Here is a 17637-nt window from a genome sequence, read left to right as displayed (position 1 = left end):
TGGGAAGGGGAGGGATAATGTCATCATTGTCCAGATTGCCATTGGCAGAAATCCTTTTCTCAGCCTATAACTGAGGATGGGAACACAAAATACAGCTATGCAGTATTGTTTTACACTGCTATAACAGAGGGCTTAATTTCAACACTAATGCCACAAGACACACTTATTATGGGATATTCTGGTCTGTATTTTATGTGGTTTGATCAGTCTTTCTAGGTGTGCAGTAGTTAACAAATAAAACCCTATCTTCATTTTAATAGGGCATAGTTTAAAAAACTGTTGTCTGGTCAGGAAGTTAAAATATAGATTTATGAAGGCACTTTAGTACAATTTCTTTCATCCTTGGTTACGGTGATAAAAAGGATTTCAAAGCTTGGACAGGCACTGAATGTTTCTTTAAAAGGCACATCTTAGGTTAAGCATCTTAATACAGAACAAAAGGAAATTATTCCAAACATGACATTTAAAATTATACAAAACTACAGTTAAACTCAAAAAGAAAATCAGGTTAGCTTGGTCCTTTTCAATACAAATCTTCATTGTTGCTGCTAAGGAGGACAGGATACGCTGTTCCAATGTATTTACCATGGCGATACACAACTATCTGTAGTTCATACTCCTCTATCCGCACCATCTCACGAGTGACCTTTTCCTGAGACTGTAGAAAAATGATTGTATAGAGGGCAAATTCAAACTCAGGGCTGACACCAATAAAGGTGCTTCCCACAGGTTTTACTAGACCTTTCCAGCTGAACTGTAGGCTCAGAACTTGATCATCTTCATCAGGCTGTAACCAAAAATAAAAGACATGAAATTCCCTGAATACTCAATATGACCAGACAGATATATTTTCACATTCAGGTTTATTCTGCAAATACAAATGTGGGAGTGTAGCGGGGTGGTTACTGCGCTCCTGCCCTGAAGGGCTTAAAACAGCCCTGGAAGAGGGCTGTGGCAGGGGAAAGGCTGGGCTGATTGAGAAAGCAGCCACAGCTGCAGCCAGCTTAATCAGGGCCCAGCTGGCCCTTATAAGAGGGCAGTGGGCCAGAAGCAGAGACAGGCTCTCTCTAGATGTTGAGAGGGATGGGCCTGGCTGCTGAGCAGGGTACCTAGGCTGGAGCAGGGTTGGGAAAAGGCCAGAGGAGCTGGGGAGCTCCGGCCTGGAAAATCCCCAGGCTGCAGGCCTTGTTAAAGGCCAAGAAGGTACTGGGGTTGTAGAGGGGCAGCCCAAGGGTAGCAGAGGCAGCAGGTCCAAACCCTTCTTGCCAATGATGAGTGGCAATTATACTGCAGTCCACCCCAGTGAGCGGGGGCTAGATGGTGACTGGCAGTAGCCCAAGACTGAGGTGAGGTGGGGTTGGGGGTTCCCTGGGGAGGGAAGACCCAGCGAGACTACAGGGGACAGAACCCTGAGAAAAGGGACACTGGGGCCAGTGGCAAGGCGAGACACTGGCCTGCAGAGGGTGCTCTGGAGGTTGGCAAGCTAATTCCCTGGATGACCAGCAGGAGGCGCCGTGCCGGTGAGTCACCACCACACTGCCCCAGGGAGACTCTACTCCTGAGCAGTTATAGTGCTTGTATCAATTCTGTATATGTAAAATGTGGGAGGTAAAGCAGAGCTATTATAGGGGGTTACACAGCCCAGGATCTCACATTAAATCTTCTTTAGAATCTCCTGTTGTTTATGGGTCAAGAACGTAGGCAGCATTTTGTCTTTCCTAACACTTAGAACAGTATCTTAAGCCAATCCTGTACTACTGAAGTAAACGGCACTAAATATTTATGCCAATTTAAATTTCCTTAAGTTTTTCTATAGCATTCATCACTATAAGTATCCAAGTGGCTGAGGAGTGTGAGCCGTAAGTAAAGGATAGTGCTGGTGGCATGCTCAGAAATATCCTATATTTTGGTAGACTTCCATTTTGATTCAACTATAGCTGGGGTTTTCAAAGAAGTCTAAGAAGTGAGTCACCCAACTCCCACTGAAATTCAGTGTGAGATGGATTCCAAATCCCATTAGATGGGGAGGGCCGGCTCTAGGCACCAGCCCTCCAAGCATGTGCTTGGGGCGGCACTTTCTAAGGGGAGGCACTCTGCTCCCCCTTTTTTAATTTTAATTTTTAATTTTTTTTGCTTGGGGCGGCATTGCCGGGAGCCGGCCCTGGCCCAGCCACTTGCCCTGTCAGTGCGCAAGCCGGCATCCGCGCCCCCTGCTCAGCCTGGCGGCGCCCTGTACAGCCCACTTGGGGAAACGCCATGCTGCCCTGGGGAGACTCAGAGCGGCAGCAGGACCCCTCCTCCCTCCCTGCATCCCGGGCCCTGCTTCCCTCCCTCCCCGGCTCCTCACACACTCCGGGAGCTCCTCTCGCCGCCGCCGCTCCCAGACTGTGTGAGGAACCGGGGAGGGAGGGAAGCAGGGTCCCCTGGAGCCGAGCTCGGGCTGCGGCGGCGGCGAGAGGGGCTCTCAGAGTCAGGGCCGCCCGGGGGGGGGGCAAGTGGGGCAATTTGCAGGGGCCCTCACGAGTATGTCAGAGGCTCCCCCCCTCTCTGTCTTCCCCATCCCCCGGTGTCTCAGCTGGTAAGGGGGTGGGGCTGCGAGCTGCGGCCGAGCAGCAGGAACTCAGGCCCCGTTGGAGACACCACGCTGCTGCAGCGCTGTCCGGGAGAGGGGGTAAGCGGCATGGTAAGGGGCCGAGGCCGGGCACCCCCTGACCCCACCCCCCACAGCCCTGACCCCCAGCTCTGAGCTGGGCACCCCCCTGACCACATCCCCCCCCACAGCCCAGACGCCCAGCCCCTCTGAGCCGGACCCCCTGACAGCATCCCCCCCACAGCCCTGACCCCCAGTTCTGAGCCCAGCCCCTCTGAGCCGGACACCCCCCGACCCCATCTTCCCACAGTCCTGAGCCCAGCCCCTGTGAGCTAGGCACCCCCCAACCCAGAGCCCAGCTCCCCTGGGCAACAGCAGCACCACCCCAGGCAGCGATAGCCCATTGGCACCAACCATCACCATCACCCAGCAACAGCCCATTATGTAATTGCAAATGTATACATACCATTAAAGCTTTTAATGTTTTTAAATAATGTATTTAGTGTATTTTCAAATTATTACAAATTAATTTTTGAATGTATTTCACTAGTTTATTTTTTATTTCCAAATACATGTTACTATAGTATTGCAACTTTTTTTATGGAAGGGGCCCCCGAAATTGCTTTGCCCCAGGCCCCCTGAATCCTCTGGGCGGCCCTGCCCAGAGTGTGTGAGGAGCCGGGGAGGGAAGGAAGTGGGGTCCCCTGGAGCCGAGCCCAGGCTGCGGAGGCGGCGAGAGGGGCTCCTGGAGTGTGTGAGGGGGTGAGTGGCCGGCTGGGCTTGTCGGTGCTGAGCAAGTAGCCCCACAGCCGGAGATCCTCGCCTTCCCGCCCATTGGGGCTGGGCCAGGGCGCGGTGAGGCTGAAGAGCAGCAGGTCCAGGGGGCTCTCCAGGTCCTCGGCCGCCAGCATGTCGGGGGTGAGGGTGGTGAGCATGAACTGATCCACCTCGGCCACCAGCAGCGCCACGAAGCTCAGGGAGGGGGCCGTGTTCTCCGCGCCGCCCCGCAGCTGCCCCGCCACCTGGAAGTACTCCCGCTCCGCGCCGCCCAGCAGCTCCACCCGCATGGGGACAGAGTCGCGGCTGGGCCAGGGCTCGGCCACTGTGTGCTGGTAGCAGATCCCATGTTGCGGAGGGGGGGGGGGGGGCCCAGGGGTGGGGGGGGCGGGGGGGGGGGTGGGGGGGGGGAGGGGGTGTTGTGGGGGGCGGTACGGGGGGGGGGGTGGGGAGCTCAGGGCTGGGGGGGACAGCCAAAATTTTTTTTGCTTAGGGCGGCAAAAAACCTAGAGCCGGCCCTGTAGATGGGTGCCTAAAAGCCCTTACTGCATAGCCCTTACTGGCACGGTCAAGTGACATCTCTATCAGTATCCCTTGCATCAGTGTCTAAAATTACGGCCTCCTTTATGGTTGAAAGGTGACATCTATAGGCACAAATGAAAACTGCACCATTGTGAAAACAAAATAAAACTATGTACAGTAACTCCTCACTTAGTGGTCCTAGTTAACATTGTTTTGTTGTTACATTGCTGATCAATTAGGGAACATGCTCGTTTAAAGTTGTACAATGCTCCCTTCTAACGTCGTTTGGCAGCCACCTGCTTTGTCCACTGCTTGCAGGAAGAGCAGCCCGTTGGAGCTAGCTGGTGGGGGCTTGGAACTAGGGTGGACCAGCAGCCCCCCTATCAGCTCCCCACTCCCCTAAGTTCCCTGTGCAGCAGCTGCCCAGCAGGCTAGCAATTGCTGGGCAGTTCAGCTGTCCCTCCCCCCACTGCCATGTGCTGCTCCTGCCCTCTGCCTTGGAGCTGCTCCCCAAGCCTCCTGCTTGTGGTGTGGGGGAAAAAGAGGGGGCTAATATCAGCGTGTCCCCCTCCCCCCTGCTCCTGCACCCCGCTTACCCCTTCTCCATATAGAGCAGGGTGGGGACACAGATGGAGAGAGACAGAGAGCTTGGGACAGCAGCTGCTGTCTCAACTTCCTAATCCACTTAAAAAGACAATGCATTTAAGAGTGGGTCAGCTTACGTAAAGAGACAGTGTGCATTTCTCTCTCTCTCACACACACAAGGTGCGTGTCTGTCTCTGTCTGCTATGCTGTCTTCCCTCCCCTCCATTCCTGCTGCCTTCTTGTTAATGTAGCCTCTCACACTCTACAATGTGTTAACCCTTGAGAGCTCAGCCGAGTGCTAGTTCATCATTTAGCAGTAAGGCATTCCCTGGGAAATATTCCACCCTCTAACTTCACCACCTCAACCAAGCTTCACAATCATCATTGCTGTGTATGTGTGCATGGTTTTTTTTGGTCTGGTGAAAAAAATTTCCCTGGAACCTAACCCCCCCGCCATTTACATTAATTCTTATGGGGAAATTGGATTCGCTTAACATTGTTTTGCTTAAAGTCACATTTTTCAGGAACATAACTACAACGTTAAGCAAGGAGTTACTGTACAGTACAGAACTTCTATAGCAGTGGCTCTCAAACTTTCCAGACTACTGTACCCCTTTCAGGAGTCTGATTTGTCTTGCATACCCCCAAGTTACAACTCACTTAAACTACTGTACTTAAAATAAGAAAGTATCACAGCACATTACAGAAAAATTGCTGACTTTCTCATTTTTACCACATAATTATAAAATCAATTGGAATATAAATATTGTACTTGTATTTCAGTGTATATAGTATATAGAGCAGTATAAACAAGTCATTGTCTGTATGAAATTATAGCTTGTACTGACTTCACTAGTGCTTTTTATGTCACCTGTTGTAAAACGAGGCAAAAATCTAGATGAGTTGATGTACCCACTGGAAGACCTCTGTGTACTCCCAGGGACACGAGTACCCCTGGTTGAGAACCACTGTTCTATAGCACCTCTCATTCACAGCTCTGAGTACATCGCCTGCACTTAAGGGGCACTGTTAACTTCAAGTTGATACCTGCTTGATTATGTTAACCTACTATTGTTGCAAGTAACACCTAAGATTATTTTTGAGAGAATATTTTCTCTATATTTTCTGTACGTTCCCTTTGTGCATTAGCTAGCAGTTTGAATAAGAGTCATTTTTACTGTTTCTTCTGTTCAGTCAGGTCAGCGTCCCCTGTCTGTATACGCACTTCACACAGCCATAGTGCAGAGAATTCATTTTTGTAAATAGGAAAACGATTGTTAAACGAAAACAATTGGCAGGGGTTCTCCAAGGCTAAAACTATTTTTAATTCACAATTTTTGAAACTCAGCAGATTAAGTTGTCAGTGTTCCTTTAATTAAGCCTCACAACAGCACTGAGTTAGGTATTATTGGCATTGTGTTACAGATGGGGAAACTACAGTACAGAATGTTTAAGTGCCTGATCCAAAGCCCATTGAAGTCATTGGAAGACTCCCATTGACTTCAATGGGTACTGGATCAGACCCAAAGTCCCAAGATCTCAGATCAAGAGAGTAACAAAAAGCCCCAGTCCCATTCTTTAACCTTGATACATCATGCAATCGATAGAATTATGCCGTTTTTCTGGGCATACTTGTCTGAACCCATTATCCTAATAGAGCTCATCAGCTCCCAGAATCGGGCCCTTTGAAACTTAGTGCATTGGGGCTTAGCAGAAAGGCAGCAAACATACGGGGTTCTGTCCAATGTCACCTGAAAGGCAGGGGAATTTCCAAGGGATTTTTGTGGTTGAATACACTCTGCATCTTTCAATATCAGGCCTTCTTTCTTGAGTCCAGCATGGTAAGGTCAATGGAGACACTAGCCACTAGAGGATTATTAATCCCCTCTGTCCACAAGAGGGAGGGGGGGGGGGGGGAAAGGTGGCCAGAGAGAATTTTAGGGTCTCAGTGGGGAATTAAAAATTAGGTGGGCATTGAGCTTTAATAGCAGACAAAATCCACAGCAAAAATAATCTGTCTCCCCCAACACCATGATGCCCTGGACTCATTAACAGAGACACTGTGAGTAGATTTACTCACCTTATCTATAAACTGTACACATACAAACAGACAACCCTAAATCTCTCTTACCCTGCTATTTTTCCTCCTGGCAATATAGCCTTTGTAGTCAATTTGTTTATGCTTTTCCTGAAGGTAAAACTGTACCCAGTTATGCAAACCCAGAATCTCTTTTCCATGTTTTGTTTCTCCGACAAACACGTGTTCGAATCCACAGGAATCAGGCCTACAATAAAATCAGCATAAAAATAATTAGCTAAAAAAATTAATTTGCTGGATGCAGAAGGCCAGAAAATGAACAAAATTGGCACTTGCTGAGAGTTATCCATGAACATTGCCTGTTTTGAATGTTTTCTTTTTCTTTTTTGTGGAAATATAAATAAAGATCTGGTTGTGAAATCTAAGTTGCTATTTGATGTTAAAGGAATAACTACCAGTAAAAAACAAAACAAAAAAACACAAACCAATGGACCAGAATATTTGTCTTTTCCATTATAAATTGACATTTATCTTTAAATTGCTTTTTGTCCCTCAAATGCATCTGTTTTCATAAAAAGGATTGTGTAACTAATAATCATTCAGTCTTCAAAAAATAAAATAAATAATCTTTGACAAGCCAGGACAGTCTATTACAGAAACAGTGGGACATTAAAAATTACTTTCACCCAATTAATACATAACCAATTAATAGATAATTTTCTCCATTTTCTGTAGTTATGTCTGTGTGACATACAGACTTATTTCTTACATCCTATTAAATATGGTTATTACTCGGATCCATATTGACCATACATACCCCTTTCCTGTTTCCCTGGTGTATAGCTGAAACCAGATGCCATAGAGCTGAGACTTGAAATCGTTAAGACTGGGTTTTGACCAATTTTTTCTAACTAAATATTGATGAGTAAGCTGGAGGATTGAAAACAAGGAAATATAATTAGTTTAATTTACAGTTAACTGTGGCAAGTGATAAATCACGAAGAGCTGCTCTACTCACTTTCATTACTTCTGTTTCTAAGATAGCATCAAGAAAACGATTGTTTTCAGCCATTTCTTGTGGGGTCACAACTTCTGCTACACCAGTTGATGTTTCATAGTTGTCCAATAGGGAAACAAAAGCTGCAAAGAAAGATTCCATTCAGCATGGCACCTGGTATAGATGCTCAACAGTGTGTAGACAAAATCACCTTTGTAGTTTGGCCTCTAGATGGCAACATAATCACAAAAACATGATCAATTCTGGTATTCTATCTAGTATAGCAGATATATAAATAACAGTGTTCTGGTGAAGCTCCACTAATTGCTATATCATTGCATCTTTGCTCTGATCAAGGGTTTTAGGCCCAGTAGGCATTGCTGTTCAACGATATAAATTTTGTCCATCCCCAGGTGAGCCAAAACTGGAGTGGGTGCTAATCCTGACCAAAAAAAAAGATCTGTGTGAATAATAAGTCCTTGTTCCACAGTAGAAGTAGTAATACCAGAAAACATCTTCCATGCAGAAAAGGAGTCAGTGTGAACCAGAATGGCTGCAAAATGAGAAATAATGTTATGACCCAATTAATTAGTTAATGTTTCTAGAGGCACCAAGGAATAAGTAATAAATTGAAATGGCAGTTTCTGGAACTGCCATTTAATAGGCATAAAGCCAAATTCTGTTCTGAGTTACACGGCTGTGTAAATACAGAGAGATTGCCTCCATTGCTTTTATTGGCATTGCCTCACAGGTGGAATAGATATCAGAATACTGCTCAGAGACTTTTGTTTGAAATAAAGGTAATGTTGGTAGTTGGTACTCTATTTTAATACCAGTGTAGCCAACCATCTGAGCAACGAAAGTATTAAGTGTGAACAAGTTAGATTTTAAAAGTTGCTGGGTTCTGCTGATTGGCTAGAATTATACGTATTTACAAGAATAAACTCAATCTTACCAAAAATGTGTACATTGTTTACCCGCGTATTTCCTCTGGAGATCAGAGTACTTTCTGAAATAGAGGCCACAGGTAAACTCCAAGATCTTATTGAAAATCTAGGGTAAATTCCCTTTCAAATGACATACTGCATGATGATCTTCATCTCCAAATAGTCTGACCATTCAAGCTATACATAATGCTACATTTTAAGTCTACTTTTTAAAAAATGCAGATTCATCATTCCATTTCCAATGTTACCAAAATGACAACGAGAAGAAAGGATGCACAATTACTGAGGAACAAACCCCAGGAAGATCTCACCTGCAAAAGTTTTTATGCTCTTCAGACGCTCTTCATTTACGTAGCGAAACAGAGGCTCAGATGCACTGTCCCTTGCAACCCCGCTACCCTGCTGTACAAAGCCTGCTTTTTCCTATGAGAAGCATCCAAACAAAACAATGAAGGATGCAAAATGTATTTAAAGGGGATAATCCCTCTCCTAGTAGTAATCAAAGCACAGCAGGAAGTTAACTGCTATTAAAACTGTTTATTATACTACAAAACAATCGAGATCGTTATACAATAAATCATAGCATCAAGAAGAGAAAAATATTAATTTTTTGTCATTGTAAGAGTTTGAAAGGGTCCTATTGCCTCTTTCTCGGGGCTAACAGTGATGGCTCATTGGAGAATAGCTCTAATGAATAACCAAGGACACCTCTGTGTTGTATAAATAATAAGCAATCAAGTGGCGCAATGTGGGTCTGATGCTGCACTCCTGGCACCAACAAAACTCCCATTGTCTTCAGGGAAATTAGTGCCTGCATTAGAATTGTGGAATCAGGCCCAGAGGGGAAGATTCTCAAAGGTATAAAGGACAGCCAGGCGCCCAACCCACATTGACTTTAAATGGGAGTTGGGCACTTAACTGCCCTTTGTGTTTTTGAACGTCAGCCCTGTTTCAACAAGAGATTTAAGTTTTCTGAGTGGAAATTCTTCTCTTGGATTCAAATCCTGAGCGTAGCATCCAGGCCAAGCACTGGGTAGATGCACTGCGGAGCTGGTGTGGTACATACCCAAACCCCTGGTGCAAAGGAAAGGAGGAAGAACATAGCAACTAGGGTGACCAGATGTCCCGATTTTATAGGGACAGTCCTGATTTTGGGGTCTTTTTCTTATATAGGCTCCTATTACCCCCCACCCCCTGTCCCAATTTTTCACATTTGCTGTCTGGTCACCCTAATAGCAACTGATCCTCTAGCCCCACTTCCAGCTGCCCCAGCCCACTCATATAGTGCACCCCCATGTGCTGCTGCATTCCACACTGAATAGGGGTGCACATCCCCTGCAGGGCCTCCCACATTTAGTTCCCTGCTCCATCACAAAGCAGAACTGCACCAGTTCCCCTGCAAAGGGAGGAGTCTAGACTTAGCGCTTGGTGTGTAACACTCCAATAATAATTTTAGTATTAATGGAAAACAGAAATCAGATAAATCAATATCTTTAGAAGAAAATAGAAAACAATTTGCACAAAACTTTTGGGACTTAAGCTTCATTTAAAAAAATACCCCTCTAATATTTTTTATTTGATACTTGCCAACTTGCCTTTCTTTTTATTTCAGTTGCTGGAAGTCGCTGCTCTTACTCCAAGTACAGATCAGCTAGCTGAAGAACAGAACTGTCATTCTGAATGGATGCTGTGAGAGTTATCTGTTTTCCTGCCTGCCATGCATTATAAAATGCTCTGACGAGGTTGTGGTTTCACCAGCCATTGTGTTAACTGTTTCTTCTCTCTGTACACGGTAGAATTCTGCTAGACAGCAGAATTGCACTAATTTGTGCTTTGCCAGTCCGTGCCCTCATAACTTATACACACACAGCCATCTCTTTCCACTTTATGATAAAAAATATAAGCTCAGACTCACTGTAGTGAGGTTTGATACTATTAAGATTTCATTACTTTTACAGAATATACTATGGCATATTTTCTAGCATACTAAGAATTATTGTGTTAGTTTACTTCTCACTTGAATATTAATTGAATAGCTAGTTGTCTTTTTGAGGCCTAGCACAGTGGATTTCTTTAGTAAAACTAAGTATTATAATAAAAATTACAGACAATAATAAGTATGATGGCCTCAATCCAGCAAAGCATTTAATCACTTTCATAAATTTAAGCATGAGAATAAAGCCCTGCGCGGATACAAAATTTGTATCTGCATCCAATCTGAGATCTGCAAACATGGTCTGTGGATATCCGCAGATTTGCAGGGCTCTAGATATAAAGTTTGGATCTGCATCCATCTGCGATCCGCAAACATGGTCCATGGATATGGATATCTGGAGATATAAAGCAGATATCCATAGATTTGCAGGGCTCTATGAATAGTCCTACTGAAATCAACTGGCTTGACTGATTTGCTGTACTGGTTCATTGATTTCACCTCCTGGTGCTCGCTATGGGTGGTTGCTTTGGGGCCTGATCCTACAGTATTAAAATCAATGGAATTTTGTCACTGACTTCAGTGAGAGCAGGATCAGAGCCTCAGTGACTAAGGGATGTTGCTGGTGTGAGAGAAACTGACCTCTAAACAGGATTGTCTGCTATCACCGAGGAATATGGAATGCAGAATTCCTCAAGGATCTATGGCGTCCATGCTGTTCAACATTTTTACTTGGCTTCCTATCTCTTGCTCTAACCATGAGACCAAATTCCCTTTAGATCTGCTCCTTTAGCAGATAGCTATTTAATAGTCATAGAATTCTGGAACATTTTCCAGGGACTAACCCAAATCTATGGAAATACAATGAAACTCAAATGAATATCTGATAAAGAAACAGATTTGTTACAGAATAAACCTTCTGGCCAGCCTTTCAAAAGTAGGAGCTTAAAATACTTATATGGCTACCTACCTGATTTTCAACAGTGCTGAGCTCCAAACAGCTCTCACTGAAGCTTTTGAAAATGAGACTAGTGCCCAAGTATGGATTTAGGGGGTCTAATTTTGAAGCCAATGGAAGCTGTTGGGTGCTCAGCATTTTTGAATTCTGATTTTAATTGCGTTGGCATAAATGCAGAATATCTCTACTTATTTCAGTGTGCTACAGAAAGCAGAATTTGGCCTTAGATGTGTTAAATGAAGACATTTACCAAGCTAAAAACATACTGAATTCATAAGCAACGTGTTACTGCTAGATTTCATTGGCCCCCCATTGCTACATTATGCATTTAGCTAATTTCAGGCATCATAAAATATGTTCCTTTCATCATTCTCATAACATTTGATTTACCTGGCATTGAAAAAAACCTCAAAAGCATTAACAACTGAACTGGCACTTCCCCACATGGTCTTTGTTAGAGCAGGCAGGCATTACATAAGAGGAAATCTGACAAATCTTGTTAACTCCATAGGAAGAAAAGAAAAAAAAGCGAAGTGAGCTACATTGTGCCCTGACTGTGCAACTCCTTCAAAGTGAATGGGGTTGACTGAGGGCAAAATTGAGCCCAATGTATATAATTTATAACAGCAACAGTATTCAGCATAATTCCCACAAATGTGGCATCAACAAGAGATTCTATATTTAAATGCCTCAGTTTAGTGGAATATGTTTTATGCTGCTGAGTTCTGATCCCATTTACACATATGAACTGTAAAACTTCCCTAAAGGATCCTGTTAGAAAAGCAGAACAGTTTGATGCAATAACATTCGACGACTAGTACATTTAATCTATACATGGATTTTGAACAAGAAACAGTGTTACCAGATCAAGCAGACCCTTCTCTAAATGCTTAGTGCCAGCTAAATATCAGTAAATTACCCCTGGCTGAATATCTCTCAGAAAAAAAGTGTTTAACTATTGACTCTGAAACCCCATGAGCAGACTGGGTCTCAGAGCCCAGGCTCCGGCCTGAGCCCGAACGTCTACACTGTAATTTTTAGCCCCACAGCTCGAGCCCTGTGAGCCTGAGTCAGTTTCCCCAGGCTCTGAGACTTGGTGCTGCAGGTTTTTTATTGCCGTGTCGACATACCCCGAGTCCCTCACAAGCATTATCAGCTTAGTGCGCAGCAGGGAAACAGTAGATGTGGTATATTTGGACTTTAGTAAGACTTTTGACACAGTCCAACATGACATTTTCATGTGCAAATTAGGTAAATATGATCTAAATGAAATTACTATATGGTGGGAGCACAGCTGCTTGAAAGGCCATACTCAAAGAGTAGTCATCAATGATTTGATGTAAAACAGGGAAAACACATCAAGTAGGATCCCAGAGGGGTCTGTCTTAGGTCTGGTGCTATTCAATGTTTTTATCAATGACTTGGATGATGCAATGGAGAGTATGCTTATAAAATTTGTGAATGACACCAAGCTGGGAGGATTTGCAAGTACTTTGGAGGACAGGATTAGAATTCAAAATGATTTTGACAAACCGGAGAAATGGTTTGAAATCAAAAGCATGAGATTCAATAAAGATATGCACCAAGTACTACACTTAGGATGGAAAAATCTAATGCACAAATACAAAATGGGGAATAACTATATAGGCAGCAGTACTGAAGAGAAAGATTTGGGGTTTATAGTGGATCACAAATTGAATGAGTCAAGACTGAGATGCAGTTGTGACAAAGGCAAAAGTCAATCTGGCATGTATTAATGGGAATGTTGTATGTAAGACACGGGAGGTAATTGGTCCATGTCTACTTGGCACTGGTGAGGCCTCCATTGGAGTAGTGTGTCCAGTTCTGGGCGCCACACCTGAAGAAAGATGTGGACAAACTGGAGACAGTCCAGAGGAGAGCAACAAAAATGATAAAAGATTTAGGATACCTGACCTATGAGGAAACATTGAAAGAAATAGGCATGTTTAGTTTAGAAAAGAGAAGGGTGAGGGGGGACATCATAGTCTTCAAATATGTTAAGGGCTGTTATAAAGAGGATAGTGATCAATTGTTCTCCATGTCCACTGAGGACAAGAAGTAATTAGCTTAGTTTGAAGCAAGGGAAATTTATGTTAGCTATTAGGAAAGACTTTCTAATTATAAGGATAGTAAAGCACTGGAACAGATTACAAAGGAGGTTGTGGAATCCACATCACTGGAGGTTTTAAAGAACAGATTAGATGAACACCAGTCAGGGATGGTCTAGGTTTACTTGGCCCAGCCTCAGCATTGGCGTGGTGGGGTGGGGGGGGAGGGAGTGGACTAGACGTCCTCTTGAGGTCCCTTCCAGCTCTATATTCCTGTGATTCTATGATTAATGGATTTTGTCTTCACAACACCCCGGTGAGGTAATGAAATATTATCCCCCTTTGACAGATAGGGAACTAAGGCACAGGGCAGATGAAGTGACTTGCTCAAAGTCAAATAAAAGTCTGTGGTAGAGCCAGGAATTGAACCCAGATCCCCTGTAGTCTAGTCTACTAACTTAACCACAGGATCATCCTTCCTTGCCAAGCAATGTAAGAGGTATTCCTGCTCTGTGGGCAGAGAGCCTCATTCTCACCTTACCTACCAGCCTGGTTAATTTTATTCCAGAATTGAAGGCAGTTTGCATTTTCCAGCCACAGCCTGAACAACCAGCATGCACTGCCTCAGAGAAGGATAGATAGTTAGCAGGTTGGAAGAGGTGGGGCTCGTCAGGAGAATAGTACTGGGAAGAGTGAGGCTTTCAGAATTCACTCCAGACAGAGTTCCAAACTGGCTCCAGTGGCCAGAAAATCTTCCTCCTCCTCATCTACTGACCACAATCCATAGGCGCTAACCAATATGAACACTGCTGAAGACCTAGAGTGAAATCCTGATCTTATTGAAGTCAAAGGGAATTTTGCCATTGACTTCAGTTGGGACAGGATTTTACCCTTAGAGATTAGTTGGTGTCCTAATGTTTAATTCCCCTTATCAAAACATTGCAAAACACATTTCCCCATAATAGACTGATCTGATAACACTGACGATTGTACGGAAGATGCAACAGGTAACAAACTGGCTAGCACACTCAGTGACAGAATTGCCGTACATTGTGTCTTGAAGATTTCTCAGGGCAATACAAGGAAATCCACACTGTCATCAATAAAGGTAAAAGACTTGGGTTTCTCTTAGTACAACATTGAGAAACATTTTTAGAGAACAACACGTTTATATGTATCGGGTCCAATTTATGGGCTCAGCACAATACCCAAGGTAGCAGGGAAAAGGAGACCCTTGGCAAAGGCTTGAGTAATTTTAAGGCTGCTTTAAACTATATTCAGTTGCAATGGCTCTATAACAGGGTGACTGTCACCTTAAGGATAGTAAGGACTAGTAAGGTGGTCAGTCAACCTCTGTTCTGTGATGTGTCCCTGTAAGTCCTGGGACTTTTTAGAATGCATGAAGACCTACGGACAGCAAAGTTAGATTTTTTGGAGGGTGGGGAGTGGGGAGATGGTCTCAGGGGAACAGTTAAGGCCTGGGGAAAATCCAGACTACTCTTTCTTTAAGGGTCTGAGCCCAAGAGCCTTGTAGGGTGGGTGAGGCAGGGCTCCCCTCTCTCCTAGCCAACTAAGACAAGCTCTGGGAAGAAGGCTGTTTATTTTCTGTCTCTTCCCTCAGAACAGGGGAGATAGCAGTAGATGAAGGTTAATTTGCTCATGCTCTCAGCCTGAGGGTGAAAGGACTGACTGGGGAAAGGCCAGCTCGGGGAGAAGTTGACTGGGTTTCTACAGCTGGCTTAAATTACAACTCCATCTCCCAAGGAGGAGAGCTGGGGAGGTCCTGTCTTAAGGGGAAGAACAGAGGGATTGTCTGGGGACTCCTGAACAGGGGAAGGAAACTGACCAGGACTCTTACATGGACCCAGAGTGGGTGTGAACGTAGGTGACTAAAGAAGTGAGTAGAAAGAGTCAATAAACCAGACCCCTCAAAGGGAGTATATGTTTGAACTAATCTAGTCTGGGTAACTGACTGAAAGAACCTGAGTGGGCACTGAGGCAAGGTGCTGCAGAACCACACCTGGCCACAATGGGGTGTGCAGGGATTGCCCACACCTTTACCAGATCCAAGGGGCAGTTATGCTTGCCAAAAGTAGCCAGAATGCAGAAGTGCTCTGGTCATTACCCCTATGCCCCAACCAAAATCTTGGAGGGAGGTGGGGGTTGTTTGAGAACAGAGCCAGCTATTTGGCTCTGTGCTGCCCAGGGAATCCTATTATGCTGAGAATGTTCTCAGGGGTCTGTAGCCAGCCTGTTTGCAGCCTCTCTACAGCACTTTTTCTGTCATTCTAGTGATGTAATGGACCTGTGAATTGGGCCCATTATATATACACATAAACAGTGCCCCGGACCCCCCCCCACCCTCTATTTCATATAGATTCATCCTGTCCTCACTCCTCATGATATTTAGTAGCTAAATTACCTGTAAGTCAATTGTATAATCTTTCCCAGGCACAAAGCGGTTAACATCTGCATCCCATAGCTCATTGAAAAGTTTAGAAAGTTCATGATTTAACTCCAGCCTGCAAAGAAATTCAGAAAAATATCAATGCTTAAAAAAAAAAAAGACCCAGATCAATACAACTTTGTCAACGGCAGCATCCACATTTCTGGTGGCACTTCAGTAGCGTTCTGGGTGCTATCAGGGTATTGAGGGAGCTCTCTCCCCTCATGACACTCGCAGTCAGTGCTGCTCTCACCTGAGGGACAATATTAATTAGTAGTACAGTCTGCTGATAATACCTAAAGTACTTTATGAAGAAATGGGAAATTGTTTATTTTGTAAGTTTTCAAGAGAAATTTTTCCTTTTTCAAGCAATTGATGTTATTACTTTTGAACGGCAGATTTCAGTTTTATGTTATAATTAGTGAAATCTACTAATAAAAATTTTTAAAAAAAGATTCATCCAGAAGGATTCTATAGACTCATCACAGAAATACAGCCATCTCTAGTGTGGAATGCAGCAGATGTTTAACAGCCAACAGCAACACTACACAACAGAATAAAAAAGGAAGTGAAGAATTCCATTTTTTTTATGGTTTGTTTTCTAGGGAAGATCCCTTACTCCATCACATTCCCTATTCCGGCCAATTCTCCACCTTCCAATCCTTCAAATTCCCATGTCAGAGCAGCTTTCCTTTGCTCAAAGAGGTTGTAGGGGACTTCCTTCAGAATACATCAGTGCTGCTCCTAGATCAGTCAGGAAGATTGTTGTGGAGCAATTCATGGTGCTTCCTCCCTTCCAAAAAAACAGTGGACCTGAAAATACCAGCATAAAACTAGACTAATCCAGGGGTAAATCGAGTCTTGCGTCTGTGGTCTTCCTCCAGCATGTAGTGGCACTAAGCACTCACTGTAAGGCTACCATGTTGGCCCCTCCACACTTTAAAAGACATTTGTCTCACTTAGAAATAGAATTACATAGCCACCAGCAAGGAGCATTCATCAAGAAGGCTTCTGAAGGTGACATTTTGTTTCTCTTTAATATTCGTGACGAACCTGCTAGCTGATAACTGGGTTCCTACTTTACCTCCACCCAGGCTGAGGTAGAGAGTGCAGGGCAGGGTGTGGTTATCCAGTTCACCATCCAGCCAGTAGAGAGCTCCATAATCCCCAGTATGCAAGAAAAGGAAGTAGCGTGCTGAGGTCAGAGGGGACCAGGCTCTGGAATCATAGGCCTGGAAGGAACCTCTAGAGGTCATCTAGTCCAGCCCCTGCACTCAGGGCCGGCTCCAGGCACCAGCCTGGCAAGCAGGTGCTTGGGGCGGCCGCTCCGGAGAGGGGCGGCATGTCCAGGTATTCGGCGGCAATTCGGCGGACGGTCCCTCACTCCTGCTCGGAGCAAAGGACCTCCCGCCGAATTGCCGCCGCAGATCACGATCGCGGCTTTTTTTTTTTTTTGGGGGTGCTTGGGGCGGCCAAAACCCTGGAGCCGGCCCTGCCTGCACTCATGGCAGGACTAAGTATTATCTAGACCATCCCCAACAGGTGTTTGTCTAACCTGCTCTTAAAAATCTCCACTGGACAGAGATTCCACAACCTCCCTAGACAATTTATTCCAGTGCTTAACCACCCTGACCATTAGAAAGTTTTTTCTGATGTCCAACCTAAACTGTCCTTGCTGCAATTTAAGCCCATTGCTTCTTGTCCTATCCTCAGAGCCTAAGAAGAACATTTTTTCTCCCTCCTCATTGTAACAACTTTTATGTACTTGAAAACTG

General features: G+C 44.6%; 1 protein-coding gene across 1 annotated transcript; it reads right to left on the bottom strand.

Moving 5' to 3' along the window:
* Positions 1-523: 523 nt before the first annotated feature.
* Positions 524-17118, bottom strand: LOC112116318 (poly(U)-specific endoribonuclease-like). The gene is made up of 7 exons (XM_026652209.1): positions 16838-17118; positions 15839-15938; positions 8768-8879; positions 7531-7652; positions 7330-7442; positions 6606-6759; positions 524-787 (listed from the first exon to the last, which is right to left on the bottom strand). Exons 1-7 carry the CDS (start codon positions 17116-17118, stop codon positions 524-526), a joined length of 1146 nt encoding a protein of 381 aa, XP_026507994.1.
* Positions 17119-17637: the final 519 nt, after the last annotated feature.

The sequence above is a fragment of the Terrapene carolina genome, unplaced genomic scaffold, assembly GCF_002925995.2.
Source record: "Terrapene carolina triunguis isolate 2854851 unplaced genomic scaffold, T_m_triunguis-2.0 Scaffold112, whole genome shotgun sequence".
NCBI lineage: Eukaryota > Metazoa > Chordata > Testudines > Emydidae > Terrapene > Terrapene triunguis.
Note: the sequence above shows the minus strand (reverse complement) of the source record. Positions and strands in the feature narration are given on the sequence as shown.